Source organism: Danio rerio, chromosome 3 (assembly GCF_052040795.2).
Source record: "Danio rerio strain M-AB ecotype USA chromosome 3, GRCz13ab, whole genome shotgun sequence".
Lineage (NCBI taxonomy): Eukaryota > Metazoa > Chordata > Actinopteri > Cypriniformes > Danionidae > Danio > Danio rerio.
Window position 1 is genome coordinate 21,962,049 of NC_141023.1, and position 18,226 is coordinate 21,980,274.

Genomic DNA, 18,226 nt, shown 5'->3' on the forward strand with positions numbered 1-18,226 from the left:
ATTAAAGAAAAGGAAAAATATCAAACTCCTTATTTATACCTCCTGGAGACAATGTATCTAGAGTGAAAATCCATAAGGCTTTACGTTGTAACAGTGATTTATTAAGATCTACATTGGCACTTAAAAACTTCAATCCCTATACATTGTAGAGTGGTGACAGAATGTCTCATAACTAAAAAATGCTGCGTAACTAGACTTCTAGGATCATGATGGTGAATAGTGCATCGTTGTTCAGAAACAATTTTTAAAGGCCTACTTGTTTTACCAACATAACACAAACCACATGGGCACAGATAGATTAAACTAGCGCACAGTTTGCGTAAATTTATTAGTTGCAGCAGTTTTGTTCTGTGCTGAAATGTGGTGTTGAAGCTTTTATGATTAATTAACTGTGAGGAATTAAAGCGCGGTTGATAGTGAAATTGGTTAATTGTTGCATCCTAACATAAACTAGTGATGAACAGTACTTGTCAACATTTCAACATTCAACATTTACTTGTACATTATTAAAATCTATATTTCTGTTTTTTTGCATTAGTTATTGCATTGCGAGTCAATATTACCTCAAAATTATTAGCTCTATGGGATGTGTAAAAGTTACTGTTTTATTTGTAGCATTGAATTGTAAACAATTGTCACATTTAAAATTGCGAAGTGGAATATTATTTAAGAATATTAGATATACTTTTTTGTACTAAACAAGGTAAATTTTCAAAGCATTCTTTTAGGGTGGGATCACTTGAAATAATATGCCAGTGTTTTAATAACACTTGATTAATGAAACCAAGTTTAAATTTTGTTAAATTCTTTGGAAAGTTTTACAGAGGGGATTTTTGAGAATGTCTCTTTATATGATTTAATTTTTTTTTAAGTGCAGAATAAACTGTTGCATATATGCAGGCAAATTATGTATAAATGTACTAATCTTTAACAAAAAAAGGCTTATTAAAAACCCTTGAATATAGATATGAATAAGAATGTGAGGTTTTGTGTAAGAGATGTCAAACAGAATATTTAGCACAGCACAGGCGAAGAACAAACATATTTTGGAAAACAGCCTTAAATATGTATTTCAGTTTAAATCTGCATATACAAATTATAATGTGCATCAAAATAAATGGTCAAAAATGTATTTTGGATATTGTTTTACATGAAAATAAAAAGAAAATGTCTGTATCCAAGCATAAAAAAAGCTAAATCTCAAAACTAAAATGCACGTTTGCCTTAAGAATCTAAAAATACTTTAACTTTTGCCAATATACCGATTTGAGGCAAAAACAAACAAACAGAAAATAGATTTATGTAATCTGGGGTGAATGAGTTTTTAATAGCGACGCTGAAAATATTTTTTGTTGGCTGCATACTTTGGCTTCTTTATGCTTGCAGTTGTTTTGATCTGCCTGTCCGTGGCCTTGAGGCTGGATTTAGAGGAGTTTTAAGTATAGGCCTTAGTGTTTCTCTCATTATGAGTGCACGGCTTTGTTCATAGTTGTGTGTCGCTGCTCTGCATTTTTTTCCAGTGTCTTTGAAACAGATCTTTGAACTCATTAAGTAAGTCTGCATGAGAGACGCCTCAAAATGACATCAACCCAATTAACCTTGCATCCTTTTTAGGTACTTAATGAGTTTATTCTACCTGGGGAGAAGGAGGGATTCATCCACCGCATGCGGGACATCATTCGTCGGGCAGAGGCCCTGATGAGGAGAGAGCCTTTAGAGCCGCTGGGGTCGACAGACACTGCTCATCTCAATTACCTGAGCGGAGTCGGCTCTCTGTCCGCCTCACAGGTGTGTGTTTGTGTGTCCACTTTAGCATGTTATATATTTATTGTACACTGTAAAATATGCTGAGTTCCAGACAATTCCTTTGTTGTACACCGCAAATCAATTAAGTGGTCACAGAAAAACGTATTTTAAATAATTAGTTTGCAAAGTCATTTTTTAAAAGTGTATGACATATTTACATAATTATAAATTTTATATTTATTTTGTTTCATCAGTTTTAGTTTGATCTTGTGGAATATATTTTCTTTTGTTTACTCTTTTGTTTACTCTAATTTGTTTTAATATTTCTATAGGATGCAGTATTAATATGGTAAAAAGTGTGGGTTTTTATTACTGTAAAAGAGTAATGTAAAAATAAATATCATTTATTATTCAGTAATTTTACATTTATGGCAAAAATAAGTTATTTCCACGGTCTTTAAAGTAAAATAAATTAGCATTAACAAAGGAGGTTGAATAAAATGTCATTTTCAACTGAAATTTCAGACGGCACTTCTCAGCTTTTCTGTTTTTTTGTGTATTTATTTATTTTATTTTTATTTTTCTCAATTGCACATGTAGTGACTTTTTTTTTAAAGCAAGACACCTCAGGTAAATAATGTAAATAAAGCTATTTCCATATTGTCCAGATAATTAATTATGTTAAGATTTTTTTTTATAAACAAACATGTTTTATGTTGTTTAAATATGCAAATTAGCCATTAATTTAATCAATATGTAATCATTTGCATATGTAGCACAAAAATAAGGACATTGAACATGACATTATATATCATTTAGTATTTGATATTTTTTTATATGTTTACATAAGCACACTTGTATGATCTGATTAATTCTAATTTTCATTAGGATTGAGAAACTATGGAATGTTTGCATTTTTTGGAATTATATATTCTTTCTTTCATATTTATTTATATATCAGTACTATTAATATAGTTTTTGGTGACATTTTATTTTATAGTGTTGTTGTTACAGTGTAACTTCATATAACTATTGAGTAATAATATTTAATTGCACATACTTACTATGTGGTAATTAGCATGTTATTATGCTTAATTAACTGTAATTACTATAGTAAGTAATAATACATAATAATTAATTTTTAATGAAATTGTGTAAGAAGATCTGAAAGTAAAATGTGGGAAAATCAAAAGAAAAGAAATCGAGGAAAAATATAAACAGGGGATTAAAATATAATTCAGGGGAGCTAATAATTCTGACTTAAACTGTATATATACTAATATATATATATATATATATATATATATATATATATATATATATATATATATATATATATATATATATATATATATACATGTGTGTGTGTGTGTGTGTGTGTGTGTGTGTGTGTGTGTGTGTGTGTGTGTGTGTCTGTACAGTATATATAACAAATGTTCCTTTTATAAACAGTTGCAGTTTGATGTTGAAATAGTTCCCACTGGTTTCCACACAGGAGCTTTAATATTTTATCATGATGTAGCAATTGTAGGGTTTTTTTTATTTATTTATCACATTTGATTAACATTAGATTTACTAATAATATTTTTTATTATTATATAGTATACCATATTAAGAAACTACATTGAATACTTGTGCACCCACACACACATCTTATCAAACACTGTAGCACTTTTAAATTAAATGTTGCCATTTTATTGTATTTTTTAAAATCCCTTCTATTTTTATTTGTTTATTTGTTGAGTGTGTGGAGTTCAGTCTCAGTGGTTCAGAAATCCAATCTTCGGCTCTCATCATGCTACAGAGAACAAATCCTGAACAAAGACGCCATGTCTGATTGTAATAAGAGAAGTTGGCCATCAATATTGAACAGTCATTAGTAAGAAAGGCCTCTGGAATAGTGAGATAGTAGACTTTATACATGCTTGTGCGACAATCTCCTTATCTGTTCTCACACATGTTTGTAACTTTATCACTTTTCTTGATGGTGACGTTAATGCCAGCGTGTGTCTTCTGTTTTTGCCCACAGCCCAATCTCTACACACAGGGCCTCGCTCGCACACACTCCTCTTCCTCACTGCCAGGTAATAAACACGTGTATGCACAAACACTGATCATGTAAAGCTTTGTAAAGGCTTTGCAAAAACAATTCTACAATTGTATTACAGTAGTAGTATATTTTATATGGCTTAAGGCAGAACTGTAGGACAGGTGAATAGGGTAAAAATATTAACTAATAGTCATTAACATACTTGCACAGTTGATTGATTAAAGTAAGAAATGGGTACTTTTTTTGTATTACAAGTTTTCTAAAATGTTAATTTTAAAATATGCAGATGAGACATAGTTTCATTATTTATTAATTAATATGCATATCCTTTGTAGGACAAAAATAAAAAACACTGAATTCTTTCATTTATTGACATTAGAATGTTGTGGGTTGCTGTCAAACGATTGATCACATCCAAAATAAAAGTTCATATTTATTATTAAATATATTTGTGTGCTGTGTTTTTTTTTTGTGTATATAAATATATGCATAATTATATTCTCTAAAATATTTAGTTTTATACATATATATATATATATATATATATATATATATATATATATATATATATATATATATATATATATATATATATATATACACAAATTATGTATAAATATATATGTAAATGTATTTCTTTTTTATATTTTGGTATTTTATGTACAGTATGTGTGTGTATTCATGCATATATAAATAAATATACACCTGTATATATTATGTTAACACAAACTTTATCTTTGATGTGATTCATTGCGTTTAATGATTTGACAGCAGTAGTTTTTACGGAAGGGATTTTGTATATCATTGTGTAGTAACTACTGTTAACACTGTGCTTGATACATGTTTGTATTTAATCAGGCATATGATGCATGAACAACAGACAACAGTCTGCTGAACACTTATGGCTCAGTGCACCAAAAAAACTAATTTTGAGAAAACAACCTTTAAAAAAATATTAATTTTAAATAAATTCTAAAAATAAAAAAAGATCAAGTGTGAAAATATACGAAAAAGCAAAAGTCTCAAAATTGAAAGGTGCGTTAAAAAGGTTATTGTCTCCTGCAGTATCTTGCCTTTAAAGAGTTTAAATGATCTTTATTACAATCTAAAATTAAAATATATATAATTTCATATATAGAAATGTATAGATACTGTATTATTTGGTTTTAGAAAATGTCATTTTGCTCAATTTCAAATTTAGACCTTTGTGTGTGTCCTTCAGATTATGCTGCTGGTCCATTGACTCGGGGTTCCTCACCTACTCTAAGTGCCGACTTTTATGTTGATCCTGATGCCGTTCCACCCGTCCGTCCTCTGCGTTCACAATCCTTCCACACTACAGGTACAATATGATAATACTAAAAGTTTTCAGAGTGACATGTTGATAATTACTATAAACCTCAACATTTATCAAGTTCAGTCATAACTTTTAACATGGCAAGGGTTAAAGAGCACCTATTATGCATTAAAAAAATGTCATATATTGGTCTCCAACAATAGGCTGATATACTTGCAAGGTCAAAAAACACTTTCATTGTCTTATAAAATGCATTTATTTTTACCTAATTATCCCAACGACTCCCATGTGGTTTGTTCTGTGATTCATTTGTTTCCAAACCCCTCCCGATGCTAATGTGCGCTGATTGGTCCAATGACCCAGTCTGTTGCAATTGGTCGACTGTGTTCAGCAGGAGACGAAAAGAACCGCCCACTATGGCTTATTAACATCGTTAAAGTAGCTAGAGTGCAGAGTACATTTGAATGCACACATCTGAATGCTGGTGTGCAATAAATCAATGCAATTAAACACCAGCATATTGCTCTATTCTAAACCATAAGTAGAAACAACAACACGCATTCATTATTATTCCACACCAAACCAATCCTGCTGAAATATTTTAAAACTTAACCATTGCATGTGTGTAGGAACAGCTGCGGTGGCCATAGCAATGACAAACAGCAGAGGACTGCAAGCTCACAAACACATTTAAATCCTTAAAGAAAGCGGCACGCCACAGTTTCAACATGGCTTTAGATGCGATATGTGAATATAAAGAGTTAACCAGATACAGTACAAGCTGCGTGGATCAATTGGATTACAAGTAACACAATTAAATACATATTTTGCAAGTTAGAGAAAACAAGGAGGCAACCATTTTAATCGCACACACTTGCACTTGTAAAATGGAGGAAGAAACTGATCTATGAACTGTTTACTGATAAAGTTCCTGTCAAGCTCTGACAAAGTCTCATACATCAGATCGTTCCTTTATCAGACAGCCGACAAATCCCTGTTGCAAGGTGGATTATTGGTTTAATCACCAGAACTTTCACTTATTATTGTTCACTCATCTTCAGTCATAATCAGTCCCACACACTCCCACACTCTGCTAGCATTTGAAGGGAAACGTGCATTCACGTTGTCCAGACAAATGGCGAATCATTTAAACAAATCTTTTATTTAAAAAAATCATTATTTTTTAACAAGGTGCACTTTCAAATTTACCCTCAGCTGGATGTTTTCATTCACTTAGAGCGGTGTTGCACACTGCATGGATGTTCATATTCAAGAATCCATAATAGGGGGTCTTTAAATAAACATTCATTTGAAGTCAGTGGAAACCATCTAACTGGGACTTTTCACACCATATATTGTTGCTCTTTTGTTAATTTTATTGCTACTAATGTCCTTATTTTTAAGTCACTATATATAACTGACTACTAAATTATTGTTTAAATGTGATATATATCTATCTATATATTTTTTTTCAATTTGTTCTAAAGTAAACGAAACTTTGATTAAGAATATATATATATATGTATGCATGTAATGTATGTATGTTATGTATGTGTGTGTGTGTATGTATGTATGTATGTATGTATGTATGTATGTATGTATATATATATATATATATATATATATATATATATATATATATATATATATATATATATATATATATATATATATATTCTTAATCAAAGTTTCGTTTACTTTAGAACAAATTATAAAAAAAATATAGATAGATATATATCACATTTAAACAATAATTTAGTATATATATATATATATATATATATATATATATATATATTTATTTATTTATTTATAGATTACACAATTATTTTTTGCAGTGTATTAATAATAAACAATGCTGATTCAGTCAAATTTAATGAATAGCAAGTGTTTTTATGCCTGTAGTGGTGTGCTGGTTGAATCAAGTCAAATACATAAAGGCATTTTTTTCTGTCAAACAATGAGTTTGTAGATTGTGCTTATCTAATAATTCATTTATTAAAAGCATACATTGCAAAATGTTGTTGATAAACACCCTCATGGTGTATTTTAGTCATCTATTCTACTCGTGTAACTAATCCCATTTTTGCTAAATGTTAACAAAGGAAGCTCGGATCATTTACATTTTCATATCGCCAGCTTCCACAATCAGAGCCAATCATTGTCGTCCTGGGTAATGAGATCTATGTTCTGTCAGTACAGTCTGGACCCTTTGGGAACATTCAGGGTGCGAAGGGTGTCATAATGAACATTCTCCCTGTCTCTTTCATCTTGTTTCCTTTGCTAATGTCAGTGTTACTAAGAGCACTTTCCCTGTTTCTCTCTGTGCTCACCATTAGCTGCGAAGCTACTGGAGCAAACTCAGTATCTTGTGCATCTCAGTCTGCGATTGGCTGTCTAAACGTCCATCACTATGGAAACCAGGCTTTGCCGCCAGTGTCATTGTTGACGTGTCTCAGGATTTGCTTTTGTCACCTGCTGCTTCAAAATGAACGAGAAGATTTCATTACCTGAGAGAACAAACTACACGTATTGCACAGCCTGCGCTCAGTATGAAGGGTCTTTTCTTTTCTCACATGGTGACAAATCATTGTGCCGATATATCTGCACTGGAAGTACAGAACTGGCACAGAGCGTCTGGTGTTAAAGTCAGGAAAACACTTTGTGACTTTGTTTTATGCCATAGTGATGTTTATGGAGCTTTTTTGAAGGTCAAGCACAATGGTCATCCCTTTGAGTTTTCATTTTGTTTCATACACCTGGCAAATTTTCTTTTGTAGTTTTGTTCATTTCGACTGGTGGGGCAAGCTTGGTACTGGAGGGCCACTATCCTAATTTTTAGGTGTGTTTGATTAAGGATGGAGCCAGGCCGGATTAAGAAATCAGAAGCCCCTGGGCACAATGTCTTGTAGGCCCCCACCTGGTCGCACCCCTATTGTTAAATTAAAAAATAAGAATAACATAATGTTTTTAAAATAAAATGAATCTATAATGTATTGCCCGCATTTTAAAGTAAACGATATACAGTACATATATTTGTAGTCAAAGATTTAACGGTCACACTTTACAATAAGGTTCATTAGTTAATGTTAATTAATGCATTTACTAACATGAACAAACAATGAACAATACATTTACTACTGTATTAGTTCATGTTAGTTAACGTTAGTTAATGAAAATACAGTAGTTCATTGTAAGTTCATGTTAACTCATGGTGCATTAACTAATGTTAACAAGCATGGACTTGGATGTTAATAATGCATTAGTAAATATTCAATTATGATTAATAAATGCTGTACAAGTGTTGTTCATGATTAGTTCATGTTAGTAAATGCATTAACTAAAGAACCTTATTGTAAAGTATTACCGATTTAACTCCTCTATAAAGCATTTAAAGCACACTTTGAAAAAAAATACTAATACAACTAGTGAAAATAAATTGATTTTAATATATTTGTGTTAGCCTGACGAGAGACAACATGTGGAATACACCAAATAAACTAGCCTGACAGAGAATGGCTGACCATTGGCTTAGTTTGTTCCTTAAAATAAATGGTGAAATGTCCTGGTTTGATCTTTTTTTGGGACTTTTTAGTAAAGCATTTTTGAGCAACAGTGAATATTGATGACATGGATTGAGAATCATATAATAGAATACCTACTAGTGATGAACATTAAAACAAATTGGCAACCAAGAGTGATTTCATCACTGCTATGTGCTTATTGAGCTTAACCGAGTGCTTGTTTGTTTTTGTGTCCCACAGGTTCAACCCACAACTTCCAGTCCCCTGCACCCACTTACTCGCAGTTCTCCCACCCTGATGTTCTGCCACATCACCTGCCGAATCAGATGTCTGCCATGCCCCCTCAGTTCAACAATCCAGCATATTTCCATAACTCCCACTTTTCCCCTTACCCCTACCAAGTGGACCATGCTTCCCTGAAGAGCCCCCTCAACCCAAGTCCACTCACCCGTGTCCCCAGCAACCCAAACTTCTCTTCCTCATCTTCTTCCTCTTCTATGGTTTCACCAGTTCAGCAGTCCGTTGAGATGCCACCTCAAGCAGAAACCAGCACTCTACCGCCTGGAGTTGCTCATTCACAAGGTTCGCAAGCTCCAGGCATGTGGCCACCACCTTCCCAGCAGCCTTTTATTTCACTTGCCAATGTTCTATCTCTGGCTATGAACTTTGCACAGTCCTTTATCCCCCCTGGATCCATGCCTCAAGGTTTCCACCCTCAAATGACCCCTCAGCCTGGGTATGGCCCTATGTACCCTCAGCATGCGAGCATGAGCGCTGTCGATGCTCAGTTCCACCAGGGGGCACTGAACAGTCAGTACATGGATATGTACCAATATGCTGATCCACATACACAGATTCTGGCACAAGTTCCTGAACCTCAAGAAGGGAGACAAACGATGTCTCCACAAGCAGTCTCTCTTGGAGAAACAAGAACAGGCATGACTCCCGAGGTTAAACAATCCATTCCCACAAACCCAAGCCCTTCTCCTGTGAGCAAAAGTGTCCCTCTGGCAGAGAACCAGTCCACCACCTTGGGGCAGCTCAGAGAGCGGGCGGACAGTTCAGCGTCGAGCTCCCGCACCACATCCAGCACAAGCTCACCAGCATCTTCCACATCCGCTAGTCCGCAAAACACTGTGAGTGCTCAAAATAACACACACAACACTGCTCTTATCTTAAATGGATAGTTACATTTAAGGAAAATGTACAACTTAAATGTCAGTGTATTTCTCATTGAAAATGATTGCATGGCTTCAAACTCGTTGGAATATAAATACATGGAATATGTTTAGGTTGAAACAAACTTGACCATAGGGTATGCATGCATATGGAAGGTATTGACCATAGGATATGTTAATGCTACAGTGTATAGCTGTTTTCCAATACTGGGTTGGGGCTGGAAGGACATCCGCTGCTTAAAATATATGCCGGAATAGTTGGGGGTTCATTCCGCTGTGGTGACCCCTGATAAATAAGGGTCTAAGCTGAAGGAAAACGAGGGAATGTGTAGGTCGTTTTTTGTTTTTTTATTAAATATGTCTGATAATCTATATTGTTTGGAAATATTTAGGAAATATGAAAAAATGACCGCCAGCTTTCCACTGTTCATTCTTCACTTGAGTTGATTGATTAGTTTTGTCACTTTAACCTTTGTTTTCATGCTCTGATTGGCTATTCAACTACGTGACAACGTTGCCCAAAGTGCTGAACAATCAATACTAATTAAAATAACAAGTCAAACAGCAAATACAAAACAATGAAACATAAGACAAACCCATCAACATTAAAAAGGCTCAAACTGCTAAATAACAAAGATGCAGTTTCAGAAGGTTTTTAAAAATAGAGTTGGAGCATGTCTAATGTGGGGTGGAAGCTTGTTTTAGTATTTTGAGGCAAGAACAGCAAAAGCCAGATCCCCACTTCGCTTACACCAGGACCTTGATACAGAAATAATAAACTTATCAACTGATAAACTGACCTTAGTGACCAACCTACTGTATGATTATATACATGTAGGAGATCAGATAAATAAGATAAAAATGTATTTATAAACAAAAATTAATCATTTAAAATTAATCCACAACCTAACAGGCAGCCAGCCTAGAGAGAAAAGAATTGGGGATATGTGCTCATGCTTGCGAGTATCTGTCAGAAGTCTCGCAGCCACATTTTGGACTAATTACTAACACTAAACAAACAACTCAAGTATGGAAGGAACTGAAAGAAGCCAGCTGTCATTTAGTCATATTTTTAAATATTTGCAAACAATATGCGATATCAGCTGGGATATCGGATCAGAGAGGGGACGTGTGCCACCAAACAGCCTATTCTGACAGACACTTACTGACAGTCTGATGCTCCACAACTGAGTGCTCAGAATAACACGCAGTTTTTACCTTAAATGGATAGTTCACCCAAAAATAAAAATTTACAAATTATTTACTCATTTTCAAATGGTTCCAAACCTTAATGAGATTGCATCCTCTGTTAAACACAAAAGAAGATATTTTGAAGAAAGCTGAAAAGCAGTAACCATTGACTTCCATAGTAGGAAAAACAAAATCTATGAAAGTACGCTTACAGAATTCCAACATTCAAGTCAACCCAAGTTAAGTTTTTTTGTCATTCGCACTATATGTGTGGACATACAGGGGAATTAAACGTGTCTCACCGGACCACTGTGTAAAACAAAAAACATAATCATAAATATGAACACAACACTGGACATAATGTTATTTTCAACCTATATATAACTATTAACTACTATATATATATATATATATATATATATATATATATATATATATATATATATATATATATATATATATATATATATATATATATATATATATATATATATATATATATATATATATATATATATATACACACACACACACACACACACTAAACTATAAAAGTATCAGTTGTAAATATAACTCCAAGTATGAGTATAAAGTAACCCATTTAAAGGTATTCAGGAGTAGTGAGAAGTGAGTATTATGCTGTGAAAAGTTGATGTGTCTACATGCAGTTTGTGGTGGGATGTGCAATCGTAACATTCTGTTGTGGTTTTAGTGATCTTCCTATATTCGTTTGTTCTTTCATTCCTTCCTTCCATTGTTTGTTCATTCTTTCCTTCCTTAGTTCGTTCATTCCTTTGTTTGTTCGTTTGTTCCTTTGTTCCTCCCTTCCTTTGTTACTTTGTTCTTTCATTCCTTCATTCCTTCATTCCTTCCTTCCTTCCTTCCTTCCTTCCTTCGTTCCTTCGTCTCATTCTTCTTTCATTCATTTGTTCCTTCCCTCATTCCTTCCCTTATTCTTTTCCTCGTTTGTTCCCTTGTTCATTCCCTCATTCGTTCGTTCGTTCGTTCGTTCGTTTGTTCGTTCGTTTGTTCCTTTGTTCCTTTGTTCTTTTTGTTAATTCGTTTCTTCCTTCGTTTGTTCCTTCCTCCCTTCTTCCCTTCATCCGTCCACTCATTCATTCTTTCTTTCATTCTTTTGTTCCTTCCTTCATTTGGTTGTCTGTTCATTTATTCATTCGTTCGTTCCTTCGTTCTTTAATTTGTTCAGTCCTTCCTTGAATCTTTCCTTCATTTATTTGGTCCTTCCTTCTTTCCTTCCTTCCTTCGAACCTTCATTTCATTCCTTGTTTGGCCCTTTCTACATTCAGCCCTTCCTTCTATTTCCACTTCCTTCCTTCATTTGTTCCATTTAGTGATGGTTTAAGGGGATTTCAGTCATCATACTATCGACATCCTTAATTTTCTCATCAGTGACATGCAGTCTACTCTAAAAACAGTCTCTGGGTCATTGTGTGTAAAGATGTTGGACATCTTCTTGGACACTTTTAATGCTACCAAAAGGTTTGCTTCATTTATAAAGCGCCCATGTCGTGGTTCAGTATAATGCGATTTACTTTCTATGTGCGATTTAATTGGACAGGAATCACAGGACTGATTTTTCTACTTTAGCCAATCACCTTATATAAGAAAGAAATAAAGGAATGACTGCAGGTTGTTGGAAAACAGTGAAAAAAGTATCAATGCAGCACAAAAAATGTACTCAAGGGAAAGTAAAATACACATTTTTAAAACAACTTTGTAAATTACAATTCCTGAGAATAACTACTCAGTTACAGAAATACATAATACAGAACAATTTTGTGCACAATGTTTATAGTTCATTCAATTGATATTGTTAAAAATAAATGGGTAATTCTTCAAAATAACTTATTTTGTGTTAAACAGAAAAAAGACCTCTATCAGGGCGAGTTAACAGTGAGTAAATTTTAATTTTTGGGTGCACAATCCCTTTAAATGCATAGACTTGCAGAAAATATACTAAACAATCAGGGCACTTCTCATAGAAAACTAATCCATGGCTTCAAAAGAATTTAAATACATTGACATGGAATATGTTTACGTTTGTTTTATAGTATAAAATGTCTCCCATTATTTTGTGTTCCACCTGAGAAAGTATAAAACAATCCCAAACCTTTCTTTTTGCGGGTTAACAATCACTTAAAAGACTTCTAAATCTAAACTCATTTATCTAATAATGTGTACCGTTTAAACAATGACATGTATCAACAGAAGATATTCTTTTAAGTGTTTCTGTTAATAATAATATGATGGTGTGCTATTAAGTGGAACATTGCTCTCAGGCATCTTTGTGAGCATAAGACAAACCTGTTCTGAGCATGTACAGTATTTGGTGTGGGTGTTGCATGCCATTTAAATATTTCAAAGCACCTGTAGAAGGTCATCTGGAGTTGACACCTTTATTAATGTTTTTCTGCTTGTTTCCAAAGGTTTCTCCGCCCGTCCTAAGGTCCTCCCCGACTCTGTCCATGTCTCTGGCGGTGTCTGAAACTACTACTAATATTGCAGCCAAATGCAGACTCTCACCTATATCTGAAGGCAAGTTGCAATCTTTCCATCTGTCAAACACACACAAACACACCCCAAAATAAGTACACGCCTTATATACCTTGTACACAAAGAGACAGACAGTATGAAGGCCGCACACCCAGATCACATGACACTGAAGGCTGGAATAATGTGCCATGTACAGTTGAAGTCAGAATTATTAGCCCCCCTGTTTATTTTTTCCCCAATTTCTGTTTAACAGAGAAAATATTTTTTTCAACACATATCTAAACACAATAGCTTTAATAACTCATTTCTAATAGCTGATTTATTTTATCTTTGCCATGATGACAGTAAATAATATTTGAATAGATATTTTTTAAGACGCTACAGCCTAAAGTGACATTTAATGGCTTAAGTAGGTTAATTAGGTTAACTAGGTTGGTTAGGGTAATTAGGCAAGTTATTGTGTAATGATAGTCTGTTCCATAGACTATCAAAGAAAAACAAATTTGCTTAAAGGGGCTAATAATTTTGAGCTAAAAATTGTGTTTAAAAAATTAAAAATGCTTTTATTCCAGCCAAAATAAAACAAATAAGACTTTCTCCAGAAGAAAAAATATTATCAGACATACTGTGAAAATGTCCTTGCTCTGTTAAACATCATTTGGGAAGTATTTGAACAAAGAAAAAAAAAATTCAAAAGGGGCTAATAATTCTGACTTCAACTGTATATTAAGTTTTTGACTGCTGTGTAAGCACCATTAATGCTATCTTTCTGATAGTAAACATGCATTTTTCCACCTGTAGCAAATATCTTGAAGACTGGAGTAATGTGCCATGTATATTAAGTTATATTAAGTTATTTTAAATTGTAATAATATTGATATTTAATACTGCAGGCTTGTTAAGATTTGCTAATACGCTTTTAACAGTAGTGTAAGCACAAATAATCTTTCTGAAAGTATGCATTGCTCCACCTACAGCAAATATCCGGTTGCCCTGCAATCATAAAAATGTGAAATACTTTGGTTTCATGGTAATATTTTGTAAAGGCCTGCTAAAATAAATCATTGTAATTGTTGTTTAAGCAATATTAATGCCATTTTTCTGAAAGTAGACATGCTTTTTTCCACCTACAGCAGCTATCTGGTTGTCATACAGTTAGAAAATCTTTGATTATGGCTTGATATTTGATAAACAGATAAATGCAGTGGTCAAATCCTGCTTTTTTCAGCTTCGATGTTTAAAAACAGTCAAAAATATTCTATCTAGAAAAAGATGTTGAAAAAAAATATCATGCTTTTATTACTTGGTTGAACTACTGTAACTCACTATATTGTGGCATTAGTCAGACAACTCCATCCTGTTTACAGTTTGTTCAAAATGCTGCTGCAAGTCTATTAACCGGTACCAAAAAACATGACCACATCACACCAGTCTTATGCTCTTTGCACTGGCTGCCTGTGCACTATTGTGTCACTTTTTTTTTTTTAATTCTTGGTTTTTAAATCACTAAATGGATTGGCACCTTCTTATCTGTCAGAACTGTTGACTGAACATTAGCCTAGTCGGTTTCTTTGGTCATCAGACCAGAGATTATTTTGCATCCCTAAGTAAAGGCTGAAATGCAGAGGTGACCGTGCTTTCGCAGTAGCTGGTCCTAGATGGTGGAATGCTCTGCCCCTCTGTATTAGATCTGTATCATCTCTGTCTGTTTTTAAGTTTAGGTTGAAAACTTTCCTCTTTGATTTGGCATTTTACCAGTGAGAATTGTTTGTTTTAGCTCTTTCTCTTTGTGATTTGTATTGTGCAGTACATTGGTCAACCTTTGTTTAATAGTGCTATATAAATAAAATTGACATTAAAAATGCATAAAGATTTTGTTTTTATCCCAATATTTTGCTTAGATTTACTCAAAAGTAATTTCCCTTCGACTTATTTTTTTATATTGGATAATGAGAAAAAATATAACCACAAAATGAAACACAGCTGCCCTCTATCGACTGTAAATGCTTACTGCATGCTAAACACATTGCTCAGATATATTTTTATGTAGACAGTTTTTTAAATAATATTTTTCTTTTTCAAGTATTTCTCATATTATATTTAACAAAGCAAGGATTTTTTCACTGTATTTCCTATAATATTTTTCTTCTGATGAAAGTCGTATTTGTTTTATTTTGGCTAGAATAAAAGCAGTTTTTAAGTTTTTAAAAAACATTTCAAGGTCAATATTATTAGCCCCCTTTAGCAATATTTATCTATTGTCTACAGAAAAAAACACTGTTTTTTTAAAAAGACTTAACTTATATTAACTTGCCTAGTTAACCTAATTAATCTAGTTAAGCCTTTAAATGTATCTTTAAAACCCCTATTATGCATTAAAAAGGTCATATTTTGGTTCTGGGTGTTTCCAACAACAGGCTGATACGCATGCAAGGTCAAAAAACACGTTCATTGTCTTCTAATATGCTTTTATTTTTATCTAATTATCCCAACAACTTCCAAATGATTTGTTAATCTATTCATTTGTTCCCAAACCCCTCCTGCAATGATAATCTGCACAGAACTGTGTACTGATAAAGTTCCTGTCAAGCTCTGACAAAGTCCCATACATCAATAGTCTTTTCTGATCGTTCCTTTAACAAACGAGGATAAATCCCCCTTTGCTGGTTAGATTATTACAGTAATCACTAGAGCAGGGGTCACCAATCTCGGTCCTGGAGGGCCGGTGTTCCTGCAGGGTTTAGCTGCAATTTGCCTCAACACACCTGCCTGGATGTTTCAAGTATACAAAGTAAGACCTTGATTAGCTTGTTCAGGTGTGTTTGATTAGGGCTGGTGCTAAAGTCTGCAGGACAACGGCTCTCCAGGTACAAGTTTGGTAACCACTGCACTAGAGCGTTCACTTATTAATGTTCACTCATCTTCAGTCATGATCAGTCCCACAAACACCCGAACTCTGCTAGTGTTTGAAGGGAAAGGCATGTTAACGTTTTATCAGGTCCAACACTTCATATTTGTTATTGTTTTGTGTCGACATCGATACGAACTGGCAAAAGATCCAGACAAACGGCGAATCATTTAAACAACTTAATACCATTATCTTGAAAAATATCTAGTAAAATATTATTTACTGTCGTCAAGGCAAAGATAAAATTAATAACTTATTAAAAATTATTTTATTTATTAAAATTGTTATGTTTAAAAATGTGTTGACAAAAATCTATCAGTTAAACAGAAGTTGGGGAACAAAAATTTCAGGATGATTGTATATAGCGCTTGTTATCTGATTTTTGCTAGCATTTTTATCTTTCAAGTTTTAATTATAAAATGTAAAAATATTTTTTTTATTGATCTTCTTTTATAACTTGATCAAAAATTTGTTGTCTCCTTGTCCACAGAGAAAAAGCCTTTTGTGACTGTGGGACGGTTCCATGTTAGTCCAAGCAAGGAAATCCCAATTCAAGCTCCCAACCCGACTCCTAGCCTGACGCAAACTCCTATCCCCACAACTCCATCCACATCAATGCTAACCCAAACATCTCATAAAACACTTCCCCAAACCACGCCCCCCACAAACAACAGCCAATCAGACAGCAGCACAGATGTCCAGGTGGATTCTGAAAGCACTCCCAGCTCTCTAAATGAGTCCTCACCACTCACCAAGCAGCCTAACGTGACTTTACCCAAAGCAGACACCGCCCCCGTATGGACTGGAGAAACCAAATCCCTAGACAGAAGAGTTGTAGATCCTGATGAGAGATGTGAAATAGGGGAGGAGGTGGAGGAGGGGACAGAAAGGAGGCGGAGGAGGATAAGTGTGAGTCTGCTGGACAGTTCGGCCGGGAGTCCTCAGTTCAGTCTAAATCAGCCGTGGATGAGTTACACACGCAGCACATCGTACGCCAGCAGCGACGACACTGAGAGCGAAGACGAGGAAATGTATCAGGAGCTCCAGGAACTCAGAGAGAGGTGAGATTATAGTATGGTTTGTGGTAAATTGATCAATCTCTTGCTTTACTGCCGGTTGTGCACACTGTATGTAGAGCTTCATCAAATCCTCGGCTGTGGAACTCCCTTTTCCTGGATTTAAGGAAATCTTGATAATCTTCACATGTTATTTTATTTATTTAAGATGTGTTTGTATTTGGCTAGTTTTATTATTAGTTATTGGCATGTTCTTTGTCTGGCGACATTGGATGTCCAGAAAGGTGCCATTTATAAATAAAATTAATTATTATCATTATTATTAAACTCCAGCAATGCCCATCAGAACAATTTAAAAGCTCATATCCAACTAATTCATATTTAGGACTTAGGACACCACTGTTGGATTCCTTTTATAAATCGTTTTTCTAACTTAACATGTCAGAACATGTTCAATGCTGTAAAACATTTTCAATTATGCCACATTCAGGTGTGGGAAATGTCATATTTCAGTTTTGGACATATGATTTACCGTAAATTAATTTTATTAATTTATTTTTTTTTAGAACTTGACATGTTTTTTTATTTAATCTTTTATTTATTGTTTTCTGCAGAACTCCTTTTCTGTCCATACTCCAAAATGATCCTCTTAAGAGGATAGTTCACCCCAAAATATGATTTTTTCATTATTCACTCAGCCTTTTTGTTTTAAACATTTATGAGTTTCTTTCTTCGGTTGAATGCAAAAGAAGACATTTGGAAGAATGCTGAAAACCTGTATCTATTGGTTTCCTTAGTATTT

General features: G+C 33.8%; 1 protein-coding gene across 2 annotated transcripts in view; it reads left to right on the forward strand.

The window, feature by feature from the left end:
• The window catches only part of wnk4b (WNK lysine deficient protein kinase 4b), a 108,842-nt gene that overhangs the window by 84,968 nt on the left and 5,648 nt on the right, over positions 1 to 18,226 (forward strand). For both annotated transcript variants that reach the window (XM_087244303.1, XM_087244304.1), the window contains 6 exons: positions 1,615 to 1,788; positions 3,776 to 3,830; positions 5,019 to 5,138; positions 8,858 to 9,753; positions 13,434 to 13,542; positions 16,899 to 17,469. In XM_087244303.1, coding sequence (XP_087100429.1) covers positions 1,615 to 1,788; positions 3,776 to 3,830; positions 5,019 to 5,138; positions 8,858 to 9,753; positions 13,434 to 13,542; positions 16,899 to 17,469 — 1,925 coding nt within the window. The remainder of the gene's footprint in view (positions 1 to 1,614; positions 1,789 to 3,775; positions 3,831 to 5,018; positions 5,139 to 8,857; positions 9,754 to 13,433; positions 13,543 to 16,898; positions 17,470 to 18,226) is intronic.